The sequence below is a fragment of the Ursus arctos genome, unplaced genomic scaffold, assembly GCF_023065955.2.
Source record: "Ursus arctos isolate Adak ecotype North America unplaced genomic scaffold, UrsArc2.0 scaffold_26, whole genome shotgun sequence".
Taxonomy (NCBI): Eukaryota; Metazoa; Chordata; class Mammalia; order Carnivora; family Ursidae; genus Ursus; species Ursus arctos.
This window is the reverse complement of record NW_026622941.1, coordinates 38,590,960-38,603,783: the sequence shown is the minus strand read 5'-3', so window position 1 is coordinate 38,603,783 and position 12,824 is coordinate 38,590,960. Positions and strand designations below refer to the sequence as shown.

At 36.3% G+C, this 12,824-nt stretch overlaps 1 protein-coding gene across 6 annotated transcripts in view; it reads left to right on the top strand.

The window, feature by feature from the left end:
* SENP1 (SUMO specific peptidase 1) overlaps positions 1 to 12,824 on the top strand; it is a 53,849-nt gene that overhangs the window by 21,594 nt on the left and 19,431 nt on the right. For all 6 annotated transcript variants that reach the window (XM_044385500.3, XM_026502010.4, XM_057318812.1 and 3 more), the window contains 7 exons: positions 3,746 to 3,849; positions 3,932 to 4,218; positions 5,739 to 5,793; positions 9,594 to 9,632; positions 10,493 to 10,577; positions 10,812 to 10,967; positions 11,856 to 11,987. In XM_044385500.3, the coding sequence (XP_044241435.2) occupies positions 3,746 to 3,849; positions 3,932 to 4,218; positions 5,739 to 5,793; positions 9,594 to 9,632; positions 10,493 to 10,577; positions 10,812 to 10,967; positions 11,856 to 11,987 (858 nt within the window). The remainder of the gene's footprint in view (positions 1 to 3,745; positions 3,850 to 3,931; positions 4,219 to 5,738; positions 5,794 to 9,593; positions 9,633 to 10,492; positions 10,578 to 10,811; positions 10,968 to 11,855; positions 11,988 to 12,824) is intronic.

Genomic DNA, 12,824 nt, shown 5'->3' with positions numbered 1-12,824 from the left:
TTTTCTTTTACTTTATAGTACCAGGTGCTCCAAAAAAGAATCGTGTTTGAAGTTTGAAGTGACTTACCTTTTTGCATTTTCTTTTGGTAAGGCCAAATATTATATATGTTCTTTTGAGAGTTGCCGGGACTATCATTTCTTTGCCTGAAATAGAAGATAAATTCTGTGACCTTTAAATTACCGTGGAGAACAGTGAAAAGTTCTTAACCTTTTTTTCTGTAGTTTCTTTTTTAGACTATAAGTTAGTTGAAGCTGAAAGTCTGAGACTTTAAGGGACCTCAGATAATTATTTGGAATACAGAACATCTGTTCCTGTTCATTTTATGGTGTCTACTGACTGTGAGGTTGTTCAGGCTTAGAGGCTTTTCTTTGAAAAGTTGGGGAAAATGATCAATGGGTGACCTATGTGTGTTTAATTGATTTTTAAAATTAGTTCTTTACATTGAATTAATCTAGATTGGTCATAATTTACTTTAGCTGAGTCACTCAATGGCACCTTGGTTCTTCATGTTTTATTTAGAAGTATAAAAACTTATTCTAAGAAACCATTTTGCTATGTGATTGATGTGAGGGAGGAGAGGAGTGTTTTTAACTTTACGGTTGAAGTCTGTAGGGTACCACAAGCAAAGATCCTTTCTATGTCAGTGTGCTTGTGAAGTCTTCATGTAATGGAGATATTTTTTTACATTCCCTTGGTATGCAAAGTAACCTCTTACACTAATTTCTCTGCTTTATTTTCCTCCCCATGATGTGATAATGCAGTCAGAGCTTTTTAAAATCTAGTTTGGGTCAGAGGGTAGCTCTGTTTTTAACTTTTTGAGGGACCTCCACACTGTTTTCCAAAGTAGCTGTACCAACTTGCATTCCCACCAACCGTGTTAGAAGGATCCCCTTTCTCCACATCCTCTCCAACATTTGTTATTTCTTGCCTTGTCCATTTTTGCCATTCTAACTGGCATAAGGTGGTATCTCAATGTGGTTTTGATTTGAATTTCCCTGATGGCTAATGATTTTAAACATTTTTTTCATGTGTCTGTTAGCCATTTGTATGTCTTCATTGGGAAAGTGTCTGTTCATATCTTCTGCCCATTTTTTGATTATTTGTTTCTCGTGTATTGAGTTTGAGAAGTTCTTTGTAGATCTTGGATACCACTACTGGGTATTTACCCCAAAGATACAGACGTAGTGAAGAGAAGGGCCATATGCACCCCAATGTTCATAGCAGCATTGTCCACAATAGCTAAATTGTGGAAGGAGCCGAGATGCCCTTCAACAGATGACTGGATTAAGAAGATGTGGTCCGTATATACAATGGAATATTACTCAGCTATCAGAAAGAACGAGTTCTCAACATTTGCAGCAACATGGATGGGACTGGAGGAGATTATGCTAAGTGAAATCAGTCAAGCAGAGAAAGAATTATCATATGGCTTCACTCATTTATGGAACATAAGAAATAACAGGGAGATCGGTAGGAGAAGGAAGGGAAGAATGAAGGGGGGGTAAACAGAAGGGGGAATGAACCATGAGAGACTGTGGACTCTGGGAAACAAACTGAGGGCTTCAGAGGGGAGGGGGTGGGGGAATGGGATAGGCCGGTGATGGGTATTAAGGAGGGCACATATTGCATGGAGCACTGGGTGTTATACGCAAATAATGAATCATGGAACACTAAAAAAAAATTTAAAAACTAATTTGGTAGGACAGTGAAAATGAACTAAAATTATTGGTTAATTAAGAGTTAATTTCCATGACCCAGGTGGTATTACTCTTCTGATTTGCCTTCACTCCCTCCATTTTACCACTCCTGAAAACAACGTACTGTTAACCCCATTGTATTGTGGGTTGTGAATTAGGTTATTTGGTATAGTGGGAAAGTGGGGTCAAAATTTACATTAGTGGATGTTCAAAAATTTCAGTCATTAAAGTGCCAGATAACACAGCTTTCCTGTATATAGATCACTATGGAGTCGGCTGGCAATCTCTTACAATCTAATAATCTATAATGATGCTTCATTCTTCAGACTGTCTACTTAAAGAAACTTTATAATAGCAAATTTAGATTTTAAGAAAAAGGCATTTATTTTAATTATAGTTTTTAAATTTATCTCTCAGATACTCATGGCCTCCCAGGTACAATAACCAAAAGCTACAGATTTGGTGATTGATATTGATGTATACCTGCTAACCGTTATCACTTTTTGTGCTTGTCACTGAAGTGCCTGCCCAATACTGTAGACCATCTCTTCTCAAACACTAGAAAAAAGGACTGCTCTCATCTTAAATACAGTATTAATGTAAAAGGGATAAAATAATGACGTTTATTTTCACCCTATAGAAAAGTGCGATTTGTTTTTTCTCTTGGGTCTATCTTTCTGCCAAATGCTCAACGAATTCTACCTTATTACTCGTCTATTCAAATTTAAGGATAGCTCTTTTTCATAAGGAGTTTTCATGCTTCATAGTTCAAGGTGAATTTTGTTAGATCAGTAACATTGCAGTGACAATGTGATTGAAATTTACTATGTAGCAGTGATCAAGAAGAAAAAACTTAGTGTCTATTTGCCTTTGCATAGATGTTTAATTCATTCTGCTTTTAACATTTATAATTGGATACAATGCTAACACACATATTGAAATGTCATAGTGCAGGATGCTGCTATCCCCGGTACAAAGTATTAAAGTTATTTTTTGAAGATTGGTGGTTGTATTAAACTTATATAAGATTTCTTTAAAAAGCACCAGGGCATATTATTTAGTGAATGCAGCCCATTGCTTCAGGGGATCAGTATAGAATAGACGCTTTCCTGTGGTTACAAATCCATATGTAATCTGGTTCTCTGCCAAGTGACCTCATTTCTTACTGCTCTTCTGATTCACACTGACCTCACTTTTCCTTGAACACATCAAGCGCATACCTGTCTCAGGGCCTTCGCATTTGCTATTCCTCTACCTGGAATAGTCTTTTATAAATTTCTATGACTTATCTCTTCCCTTGATACAGGTTTCTGTTGAATTATCACCTTTTTAAAGGGGTCTTACTTGTTCTTGCTATTTCCCATCCATCACTTTCTATTCCCTTATCTTTAATTTTTTTCATACTATCTGAATAGTCTTGTTTGCCATTCCCTTTAACTGTAATGTAAGTTCCACAAGGACGGAACTTTTATTCAGTGCAGTATCTCAAGTGAGTGGTGCTTAGTACGTATTCAAGTCAATAAGTGAACGCAGTACTGGGACTTAGGAAGAAGAGTAAATATTAGAGTTGGAAACCATCTCTGGAAAATACCTATACTCTTAAAAACTGGATAGAGTAGAAAACAGCAAGGTACCCCACTCTGATTACTATTCTGGTTACTTCCTTGTTGGTTTTCTAGTAGATGTCAGGAATCATTGGGTTTGTTGGAATCCTAATCGAGAGATCCTCGAATATTTTGTTTCTGGGACTCCATCAGTTGACTCAAAAATGATTGCCTACTGACCTTCTGGTTTCATATCCTAGAGCCCGTCTGCACTGTTATTTACATATGTGTCCCATAATTTTCCAAAATATACTATCTGGTATTTATTTCATTTAACTCCTTATAATTTTCTAGAATATCCCTAATGATAATTCATAATTATCTTGAGGAACTCTATCCGAACTTTAGCAGAACTTCTGCGAGTCTAGATGCTGCTTTGAAAAAAAAAATTTTCCTTACTGGATGTGTCTAAGATTTCTTTCTTTTTTTTTTTTTTAATGTAGACAGTCCAAGAAGAAGAAAGAGAGATTTACAGACAGCTGCTACAGATGGTCACAGGGAAACAGTTTTCCGTAGCCAAACCCACCACACATTTTCCTTTACACCTGTGAGTCACAGAAACGTATTTCAAGTGAATTTTATTCTACATTTTGTTACTTGATACTGAAACTATATTCTTCTCTTGCTAGGTCTCGATGTCTTAGTTCCAGTAAGAATACTTTGAAAGACCCACTGTTTAAAAATGGAAACTCTTGTGCAGCTCAGATCATTGGCTCTGATACTTCATCATCTGGATCTGCCAGCATTTTAACTACCCAGGAACAACTGTCCCACAATGTGTATCCCTTATCGTCTTATGCCCCAGATGTTGTGGCATTTGGATCCAAAGATTCGGATCCTCTCCATCAACCCCAACATCGCCACTCTCTTCTTCATCAGCCAGATAACTTACCAGCTTCAAATACACAATCAGAAGGTAGAATTGGTTTTGTATAACTATGTTTTCAATCCTAATAGCAGTTAACTGTTTATGGGATCCGTGTGAATTATAGGCAAGGTTGTAATATGCATGTAACTTAATTAACATGTGAGAAACTTTAAATACATATAATTCAGTTAGCCATACCACAAATAAACTAAACCTGCAAGTAACTTACTTTTTTCTTACATGGAGATGCAAGTGATTTCATATATTTTACTTAAAAGATTAACTTCCTGAGCAGAGTCTAGAGTCAGAGCACAGTCAGCCCAATTACTTCAGTGCTTTCTCTGTTTCTAGTACTTTACAATGACCATTAAGTACTCTGAAGTTCTAAGAGTTTTGGAACATCAATTAAATATTGAAGTAAAAGTTCTTAACCAGGTAATACTTTGAAAATCTGTATAGTAGGCTTATGCATTTTAGAATGGTCATCAGGAAATGTCAGAAACGAAAAGAGTTTTCTATCTAATTTTCAGCTAACCAAAATATCCGGACTCTTAGCACTCCAGTTAATGAAGGTTTTCTATGATAATTTTGTTTGCATAGTTTTTCCCTTCTTAAGGTTATGTGATGTGTGTATTTATGATAGTATGTATTTAGGTATATAACTTAAAACAAGTTTTAGGTTAAGTGGTTGCATGTTAGGGATCTTTTGATAGATCAGTCTTTAAGAATCTTCCTTCCTCAGATTGTTTGATTTTTTTTTTTAAAGATATTCCTCACTTTCTTAAAATTTTCACTTGGGGATTAAAATTGTTAGCGGCATCATTATATAGCTACATGTATTCATGAAAACCTTTATAAAATTTTGTGAGATGATTTACTGGGAACTACCATTAAAAAAAGCCTTTAGCCTCAGAAACATAAGTTGTATGACAAAGGCTTAGATGCAACTAAACTGAAACAAATATACTATAGTACATTGAAGTGTTTCATTACTTTTCTTGTACCATTTAATAAATAATCTAAATGAGGTTCTAATTATTTAGATTAGGACATGATCCTCTAAAAGGACAAAGTTCCTGCCTTTATCAACACCAAAAATAAATGATGAAATGATAGAATTTGTACTTTTTAGCCTCTGCCACTTCTGTAGCAGTTCCTGTCTTTCTACCTTCCTTCCCTTTCCCCCCCCTTCTTTTACCTTATTCGGTCTCATGGTAGTTCATGAACTGAAGACTTTTGAGAAATCTTGGCTTGTTCTTGTTCCCCAGGAACAGAAAGAAGCAGCACAGGAATCAGGCACAGCTGGAAGGAGATGATGAAGGGCATATATATTTGAATTTTAGAACGACTGCTTTCTTTGTGAGGCAAGCTCTTCACTAAGCCCTATTTCTGGCTCAGTGACAATGGACCTGCCTCTCTTTCTCTTCCATCCTACCTATGTCCTTATGCTGCATTATTTTTATGAAAATAGAATATAACAAAGTATGGGAACTTAGACTACAGACATTAGAGTATATAACTGTGTAGGATTTTATTGATAATGATATGCTTTTGTGTTTCTTTTTTAGGATCAGACTCTGTGATTTTACTCAAAGTGAAAGATTCCCAGACTCCAACTCCCAGGTAAGCTTTGGGAAAAGGACATTCTCGACATATTTTCTTTTTCTTCTCTTTAATCACAATTTCTTCACTAAGAGTTACATAATAGAAAAGTCAAACTGCCTCAGTTCAGTCCTCTTGCGTGTGTTATTTGAATTATTTCAGTGACTTTCTGATTGGTCTTTCTCTGGCCTCCTTGTTGTGCTTCATTCCATCTTCCACCATGTTCTCAAATCCATTCTTTGCCTGTTCTTTTCCATCTTCCATTCTGCAACCCGAGTGGTCTTTTTAAAATGCATATCCGATTATTCATTAAAGTCCTACAAGAGTGGCTATCAGACATAGAGTCGAGTCCAAACTCCTTAGTATGGTATACAAAGCATTTCCTCCACACGCCTCACTTCCTATCACATGTTCTTTCCTTTAACAAGTATTTATGGTAACTTACTGTGTGCCAGGTCCTAGTACAGACATTGGGGATAACAGTTGTGAACAAAATGAAAGCCCTGCACTCAGCTTACATTCTGGTCATAAGAGGTGTAAGGAAAGAGATGGGGGACAAATAGTGAATAAATAGATAAACATATATGTCTGGTAGTGATAAGTATTGTGAAGAAAAATAAAGCAGGATAACATATAGACTGGGGTTAGGGGGCCACTGTTTATCTGGGTGGTCATGGCAAGTCTAAGGGACATTTGAGGGGAGACATGATGAAGGTGAGAGGAGGAGCTGTATGGGAAGATGGGACTCTTTCGTGTGTTTATTACATGCTGAACTATAATGTGATATGTACTTACTTACCTTCATAGTCAGTGTTCCTTCTGCCTGGTATGTATCCCCTACCTCAACATGTCTATCTAAAGAAGCAGGAGTCTCTTTCTCGTCTTTTAAGTCTCAATTCAAATGTGATCTATATGATGCTTGTAATAGAGTAGGTTACTACTTAGATCGCAATTTCTTTGCCATTGCTGTTTCTGTGGCCTTAACAATTCAGTTGCTGGAATGATAATAGTATCAGTTTTCCATTGAGGAAATTAGGACTAATGGAAAGTTTTTTCTCATCTCAGTTTCTGTACTTCTTTGCAGCTCTCCTATATGTCCTGAATTTTAGATATTTAAAGAAAAATTCTCTGTTACAGTTTCTCAAGGAGACTTTACAGTTTGGAGTTCTTGTTCTTAATACATTTTTTTTTCTTGAGTTAGACCTGGGTTCTGATCTTGTCCAGGCATCATGTAACTTTGGACAAGTTACTTTTCTGAACCTTCGTTTCCTTATCAAAAATGCCAGTATTAATACCTTACTATTTATTGAATTGCTGTGAAGGTTAACATACACAAAAAGCACTTATAAAAGTATTTTCACACATAGTACACAAAAGAATTATTCTTTCCTGGGAAAAAGTCAGATCTCATGTAAAGAGTGCTTTTAGTTCTTTAATGGTTCTTTACTCGGTGTGCCTTTCCTTTATGGAAGATTTCTCTTAGTGATGCCTGAAGAATGAGATGGAGGGAGAAATGGTCTGTTGGGGAAGGCTGATTGAATAATGCTGTTTATCGCAGTTGGAGCCTGCTCTCCCAAGGCTTGGTTGATTGGCTCTCTACTCTTAATCTCCCACCACTGCCTCTTGGTTAAGGTCTAGTGAAGATCTGTCCTTATTTCCCAGAATATGCCATGCCGTTTTCCTGTTTTTGTGCCATTGTACATGCTGGTCCTAACCCCTGGAATTTCCTTTCTCTCCTTGTCCACTTGTTAAACTCTTATTTTGCTTTGCAGAATCTGATTCAGATGTTATTTGTTTCTCAAGACTTTTCTCTGACTTCTCCAGATACCATTAGCCTTTTCTTCCAGTACTTCTATCCCTATATCTTGTTCATTACTAATACCTTTGCACTAATCACCTAATGTTGATCATAATGCCTGGCACATGATGGGCACTTAGTACATAAATCTTTGTTAGACATGCATTTTCTAGAAAGCCTCAAATGCTCTCTTGAGTAGCTCAAGTACTCATCATCTCCCTATTGGTTTAAGGCTTTGGTTTATTGAAAGGCGCATTGCAAGAGTAGAAAACACAGTCTTTGGAATTAGACATAGTTTCTAATCCTGACTTCCAAAATAGATTATCCTCTGAACCTCAAGTTCCTTTTCTGTACACTATGAGTAATAATTCCTTATTACATATTATGTTGAGGTTTAACTAGTATGAGAATTATCATACCGTAGAACACCTACAGCAGAATGTCACACAGGGCACTGAGTAGGTGCTCAGAGGTGGTTTTAGTGATTACTCTGTGCTTCAGTCATATGAAAAATAATGTGCGATCTCTTTGAAAAGCAATAAGTTTTTGCTTTTTTCCCCTGCATTTTACTTTCCTAAGCCAGCAAATACCTCGATCCAGTGAAGAGCAGCACTTTTCCCTTACATTATTCATTTATTCAATAAGCACTGAGTACCTGCTATGTGCCGAGCACTGTTCTTGGTGCAGAGGATACGGTAATAAACACAAAACACAAAAATTCCTATCCTCATTAAGTTTATGGTCTAATAAGGAAGCAGACGAATTTCAATAGCATGATCCAATACCATGAAATTCTGGGCAATTCTTGTCACTTCTTTATATTGTGCAGTAAATGTGTTTTTATGTTCATTCGTTTTTAGTGTCACACACCAGGCCCCTCACAGTGCTACCACCAATCCCTGTGGCTTTCTTTCTTGGTTGTTACATCAGTATTCACTGTGCCAAGGGTGTAGGCCGCTACTCGTATGTTTTCCCTTTATTAACCTCAGTGACAGTGGGGAGGCAATAGAACAGCATTTTCATTGCCAAACCCTAGCCTAAGGATGATTGGGAGTACTGATTCTCAAAAGGTAGGCCAAGGAGCAAGGGATACCCTCTTGAGTCCTTGTTCTTGCCTTCACTAGGACAGACTGTAGCAATTGAAGAACTGAAAGGGACTTTGATTTCCATATTTTACAGATCTGAAACTAAGACCCATGGAAATGAAGTGACTTGGTCAAAGTCACAAGGTGAATCAGGGACCACTCCAGGGGATCCCGGTCTCTTAACTCTCAGTTTGATGCTTTGCTCTGTTTACTTGTTCTATGTATCTAAAAGTTTTCTTTGGAAAAGTGTTCACTCTTCTGTTTGTTTCTGTGAGGGCTCCTTCGGTTAGGGATTGGCAAGGAGATGAGGACATTTGAGAAGAGCAAGAAGCTTTAAGAGAGAGAACATGCCTGTGGCTCTTCTGCTAAGCATTGTTCATTTGGATTGTCAGCAAGAGCTGCATGGAATAGAATTGGTCGCTCATCTTTGGAATGGAGTTGTATTGCTGATTTTCCACTTTGATTCATTGACTCACTAGCCCAGCCATTTGATATGGACTCTTGTGTGGGTGGGGATTTTCAGTGTCCAGTATGATTTGGTTGAAAATATTTTGATTCAAGTAGACTGACAAGAAGTCCATGATTTGTTAATCTGAACCATTTGGGAAGAATAGTGTTCTAGGTTAATATATTATCTTGACAAGTGATGTACTCTTTCACATCATGTCGGTCTCTCATGCAAGTAAAGAGCTATGCTACAGTTAATTTCTCTGCTGAACTTTGGGTCATCTTTTTAACTAATCTGTGTACAAATGACTCATACTTGTATTCCTTTAGTTCCCAGTTGCAATTATTTTATGTAATTTAGGACTTTTTATTTATTGCATACATGTAAAACATTCTTGTAAATTATTTAAATGATTGGTTTTCTTGGTGAAAATATTTGTATTTTCTTATAAGCCTCCTGCTCATTTGTCATATTTTTTCCCCACCCATAGTCCTACTTTTTTCCAGGCAGAGCTGTGGATCAAAGAATTGTAAGTTGTTATTTTTGGTATCATTTTTCCTTCCCCATCACTTCCTTTCCAGTTAGAAGTAGTCAATTAGCCAATCACCCTACCTATATTAATCAGTATAGATTCCCTATTTAATATTTATCTATAAAACAACTTTTAAGTTGTTGGGTTTTTAGAATTCTATTGGGGTTGGGACATTTCTGTGCTCAGGTTTGTGAAATATATAACAATTGCTGAAACTAAATTGAATTGGAAAACTTTCAAAGGTAGGTATTACATAGAAAGGAAAATAAATGCCCTTATTTTCACATTGATAAAACTAATTTATTAAATAATTCACATTTCTGGAGTTGGCAAAATTACTGAGTTTTTAGTCTCCAGTTTCAGTAACTCACTTCGAGTTATCTAAATTCCTGATCTTATTCATTTTTTAGAGGAAAAAAACTGAACTTGTATTTTTTCTTTTGGATCATAAATAAATATTTGAATTGAAACCTCAATGATATCTTGTATTATTTGCTCCATTGGAATTCAGTCTTTTTTAGGTTTCTAGAATGAAGCTTCAGTTTCTCCATAATCTTAGAGACATGCTTAAAAAAAAAAATACTACACATTTACAAATATGCACAAAAGTCACCTGTTCACGTTTAGCAATAAGCTAATGATTTTCATCATTTCAATAAAAATAGGGTAATTTTAATAACACCACGTGGTTTCACTCTGTCTTAAAATATAAGTGTAGTATTGCGATAAGTTTAGTATAAGGATTTTCGACTTTATGTATGCGGGTTTTATATTTAATGTTCGTTGTGTATTAACAGCGTGCCTGATGCTAAGATGGTGGTCTCTGCATTTTTGTCCCCTTCCTTTTCATTTCCTAGAACTAGTGTTTATGATTCTCGAGCACGGGAGAGATTGCGCCAGATTGAAGAGCAGAAAGCACTGGCATTACAGTTTCAAAACCAGGTAAACAAAAAACTGGAGATAAGGTTGTGAATAAATAGCATATCCAAGTTGAAACTAATCTGGAAGATTACCTGGATTAGGGATCAAAGCTATTGTAATTGCAAGATGTTATGGTGGCGTACGTAGCCTTATATGATTTGTGTGTGTCCTTAGGCTCTCCAGCTGGTCCTACTCAGTGTATGTAGACAAGTAGTGGTTTTCCTTATCCCACTTATTCTGAATTCTTCTTTTCAGAGATTGCAGGAGCAGGAACATTCAGTACACGATGCAGTAGAACTGCATCTTCGCGTACCACTCGAAAAGGAGATCCCTGTCACGATCACCCAAGAAACAGAAAAGAAAGGTCATAAATTAACCGATAGTGAAGATGAATTTCCGGAAATCACAGAGGTAAATTAACATACTACAGATTCTCGTGCTAGCAAGAAAAAATACTTTGAATGAATTTCAAACATAGAGGTAATAAACCACCTATCATTTAAATTGTATTGCATACCCCTGCTTTCATTTGTATTACAACACCAATCTTGGCTTTCTTTTTAAAGGATTATTGAAAATCGAGGAAAGAGTTGTGGGTGGCTTTTCATAACTTCAGTGAAAAAACATTTAATAAATTTGTGTTTCATTTTATGTACATTTTTATTTTTCATGTGTGTGTACATTAGTTTGACATCAAAAAGTAAGCTGAGGCTTACTATTTTTTTTAAGTAGTAAAAAATCAGTATAAAAATTTGGAAAATATATTAAAGTCTTTGTACATTTTAAGATAATCTATTCCTTAATCCATTCTTCTGTTTGAAAAACTATCATATAGCTGGTAAGTATAGCACATTTATTATAGTTGTGCTAGATTCCATAATTTACATTTTAAAAGCCCAAATTTTTCTAGGAAAATGTGTCTGAAGACACTACCTTTATCCCCTTACTACCTTTTGGGAAAGATTCTATTTATTAGGAAATCGTGTGGACCAAAGATATGAAATACAATTAGGTCTTCTTGTGGACTTAGAAAATTTGATAGCAGAAGGTTATTTCAGACTTAGGAATGAAAGAAAGAAGGGTCTGAAATGTTGTGCTGCAAATGAGAAGGGAGGACAAGATGGGATGAAAGGGAGTAACCCAGATTATTACTGGAAAGAATAGACACCAAACCAAAATGTTAGAAGTGAACAGTGGATTACTGATAAATATAGTCTGGGGATTATATGGGGCTTGGTGAGAAATCTGGTGTGTCTGTAGCCATGTAGGCTTCATCTCTGGCACCTCTTCGTTCCCTAGGAAATGGAGAAAGAAATAAAGAATGTATTTCGTAACGGGAACCAGGATGAAGTTCTGAGTGAAGCATTCCGCTTGACCATTACACGCAAAGATATTCAAACTCTAAACCATCTGAACTGGCTCAATGATGAGGTAATCTCACACCTGTTTTTATATTCAAATAGTAAGTGAGCATTAAGTGGAAACTAAATCAAAGCATTATCCCACTGTTTTCTCGAAGCGTGGTCCTCAGATGACCTACGTAGAATCAGCTCTCCTAGATTTGTCCATTCCCCTGAGTGAGTATGGGACAGTGTCATGGAGAAACTCATTTTAAACAAGTACCTCAGATGTTTTTTTTTTATATACCTTGGAGTTAGAACTGCTGATTTACCTTGTTTTGTATGGAAGATTTAGACCCTGAGGGAGAGGACATTCACTCTCACTCTTTTTAAAGCACCTACCCTGTAGTTCACATCTTCTGAGCAAATATTTAATAGCTCTGACTATGTTGCAGCATGAAGAAGTACTTTGGGATTTCCATCAGGGCTTCCATTTCTACTTCCTTTTTCATCAGTCCTTGTTCTAGGCACCTAGGTTATGAGAGATGAGCTTTCTAAAATAGCTTACATTTATGCATGATATTGGAAAAGCTATGTTATTAAATATACTGACATTGAAAAAGATATATTACTAAATATTTGATGTACTCGGTTGAAGGAAAGCTATGGCCCTCAGCTCCTGCTAATAATTTTAAGTAGATTAATTACACGACAGTCTTTAATCTGTCTCCATTCTTAAACCCGGAGGAGGCTGTTTTATTTCAGAAGGATATTTTTCACAGCGAAAGAAGAGAACGGGGTTGTGTTTTTTTCTCTAGGTACTTGTTTCCTTTCTTAGGCCCAGTAGAAGCATCTCCGCCTGATATTTTGGGTGTACTTCAAACTTTACAGCTGTGGAAGATTTTTAGATTCTCAGTATAATAAGCAC